At 39.4% G+C, this 2,500-nt stretch overlaps 1 protein-coding gene across 1 annotated transcript in view; it reads left to right on the top strand.

Moving 5' to 3' along the window:
- LOC137656700 (uncharacterized) overlaps window positions 1-2,417 on the top strand; it is a 3,723-nt gene extending 1,306 nt beyond the window's left edge. The window contains exon 1 of the mRNA XM_068390906.1: window positions 1-2,417. This exon is cut by the window's left edge and continues 1,306 nt beyond it. Within this exon, the coding sequence (XP_068247007.1) occupies window positions 1-2,166 (2,166 nt within the window). The 3' untranslated portion in view covers window positions 2,167-2,417.
- Window positions 2,418-2,500: the final 83 nt, after the last annotated feature.

The raw sequence follows: 2,500 nt of genomic DNA, 5'->3' as shown, positions 1-2,500 counted from the left end.
CCTTTGCGGGTGAAAAAGATTTACTCTTCACTGAGAAGAACTGATACAGACAAACTGTTAAGCATCGAAGAGCTGTTCATGAACAACATACCCAAATATATAATTTTAACAGGGCCAATAGCATCTGGGAAAACTTGCCTTTCTCAGTATCTTTATGATCTTTGGCAGAGTGGCGATCCTGCGATTGGATTCCTTCAGAGAACTGATTTTGTGGTGTATCTTGACACTGAGAACATCAAGTCTGAGTCCTTCACTCCCCAGCTGAAGAAAATGTTCCCGAAGTCTCTGGGTAGCCTCAGGAGCAATGAGATATTTGCTCTTCTTCAGACGTTCAAGGTGCTTTTCATCGTCGATACTAGTTCAGCTATTACCACCTCTAGTCTTGATGCTGTAAAGGAACTTGCTGAGTCATTAGGAAGGAACAAAATCATTGTAACCACAAGACCAGAGAAGCAGACTTTACTTAGAAATTGCCTAAGAAATGGACATTCTGAGCCAATTACATTGACCATTGAACCACTTAATAAGCCTTCACTTCTTGAATACTGCCACAACACTTTTCGAGCTCTGAGTAGATTTAACGAAGCTCTGCGGTCCACCGTAAAATGTGATAATTTTGTCAGCAAAAGGCCATTCATGGGTAGTAAGGTACCTTGCGCTTCTCGTCACCATTCTGCTTCACTCACTATAGTTGAAGAAATAAAAGAAAGCCAGTATCAGTTAAGGAATTCCTCAAATATTGAAAAATTTTGCAGTTGTCTGAGTGACGATTTGGATGCAAATGTGAAGGAAAAAAGCCTATATTATCCTTTAGCTTTGTCTTACTTGATCTTTTTGTGGCTTGAGGACCCATATCAAGTGAAAAATGTTTCCTCTTTTCCAGAACTTTTAGAGGCTATCTTTAGCCTTTGTTGCGACAGGCTGAAATGTGCATACTCTGAAAAATGTGCTGCAATGAAAGCAGAATTAATGAAAAAAGTTAATATCACTATGGCGGACTTTTACTCACTGTCTGCAAACAGGACTGAACGCGACAGTGAATTAGATGACGTCCAAAATATAGATTTCAATCATTGCAAAGAAGTCAGTCATATTTCAAGTGAGCTTTCTGAAGCTTTCTTTCCTTTTCTTGTTTGTTCTGGCTTTCATTCAATCGGGAAATGTAGCCACAAGCCAATATTCTTGCACCCTTGCATTCAAGAGTTTTTATCTGCAAGCAGAGTTATATTTTCACTTGACTCTAATAAAAGGATGACATTTGCTAAACAACGCCTTCAGGACATTTTCCCTGTTAGCACAGTCATAAACACTGGAGGGAAATATCTCGATACGACCAAATTCATCTGTGGTGCTCTTTCGTCAAAGAAAAATTTGAATAAAACTATCTCAGCGCATGTGGTAAAGTTGTTCCAGTCGAGTGGTGTCAGGACCAAAGACTATTGCTCGTGGGTGAGTTTGCTCGCGACTGGTAAATGGCAAGAAACACTAGTGAAAGCTGTGAGCAAAGTACTCACTGCTGAAGTAACAGTTGTAATACCTATTCATAACGTTGATGAGATTCGTGCCCTTTGCGCTCTACTAAACCGTCGTCTGTTGCAACCCAAAAATGTCTCACTTACTGCAGGAATTCCTGGAGAGGTTCTCAATGCTCTGTTATTTTGTAAGGGCGCTGATTTCTCCATCATCCCGTCATCAAATTACTCTGGGATCCAAGTAGGCAAAGACCAAGAATCTTTATTGAATGTACTTTCCAAAATAAAAAACATTGTAGAGCTATGGGGTACGCTTGGTGCGGAAGAAGTACAGCTCTTAAGGGGAAATACTCGTTTACACACTTTACACATCCATATACTGTCTATCAAAGCTCTGACAGCACTTAACAACAGTCTCTGTACCTTTACCAGCCTTAAGGAGATATTCTTACACCTCGATCTTCCTTTTACGCTGTCAACAGAAATAGTTCCGCAGTTGGCCTGTCCTGCGAAGGTGAAAATTATTCTGACCCTGACTGGCATAACAGGACTGTTTACCACTTGGGCAGTTAGCTTGGTAAAGCAACTTGGTCACGTGCATCAGCTGCAGTTGGCACAGTCTTCTCTCTCGCCACAAGAACTTCACTACATCAAAAGTAACTTGAAGGCAATTATTGTTCATACTTGTAACTGAAACTTATTATTGATCATTTATTACTGAAACTGAAGCTTGAGTCAGAGCATCAAGAAAAATCAAGAATGGGAGATATTTCAATTCAGCAAGGTTTCCCCCAAAAAACGAAAATAACCATCAGTTGACTATTTCAATACCAAAGAGATCCAGAAAAAAAAAAATATTACTTACAGAAACAAAGACATTGACTCCTACAGTGAATCAAAATCAGCTGAAGACCTCTACCTCTGAAGAAAATCTACAAACCATACAAACTGGTGAGTTTGATGGCTTAATATTTTATTGAATAGTTATGAATGAATGTCTTAAAGAATTTGAACTGGGTAATGGGGGA

The sequence above is a fragment of the Palaemon carinicauda genome, chromosome 17 (assembly GCF_036898095.1).
Source record: "Palaemon carinicauda isolate YSFRI2023 chromosome 17, ASM3689809v2, whole genome shotgun sequence".
Classification (NCBI taxonomy): domain Eukaryota; kingdom Metazoa; phylum Arthropoda; class Malacostraca; order Decapoda; family Palaemonidae; genus Palaemon; species Palaemon carinicauda.
This window is presented reverse-complemented; position numbering and strand designations above follow the sequence as displayed.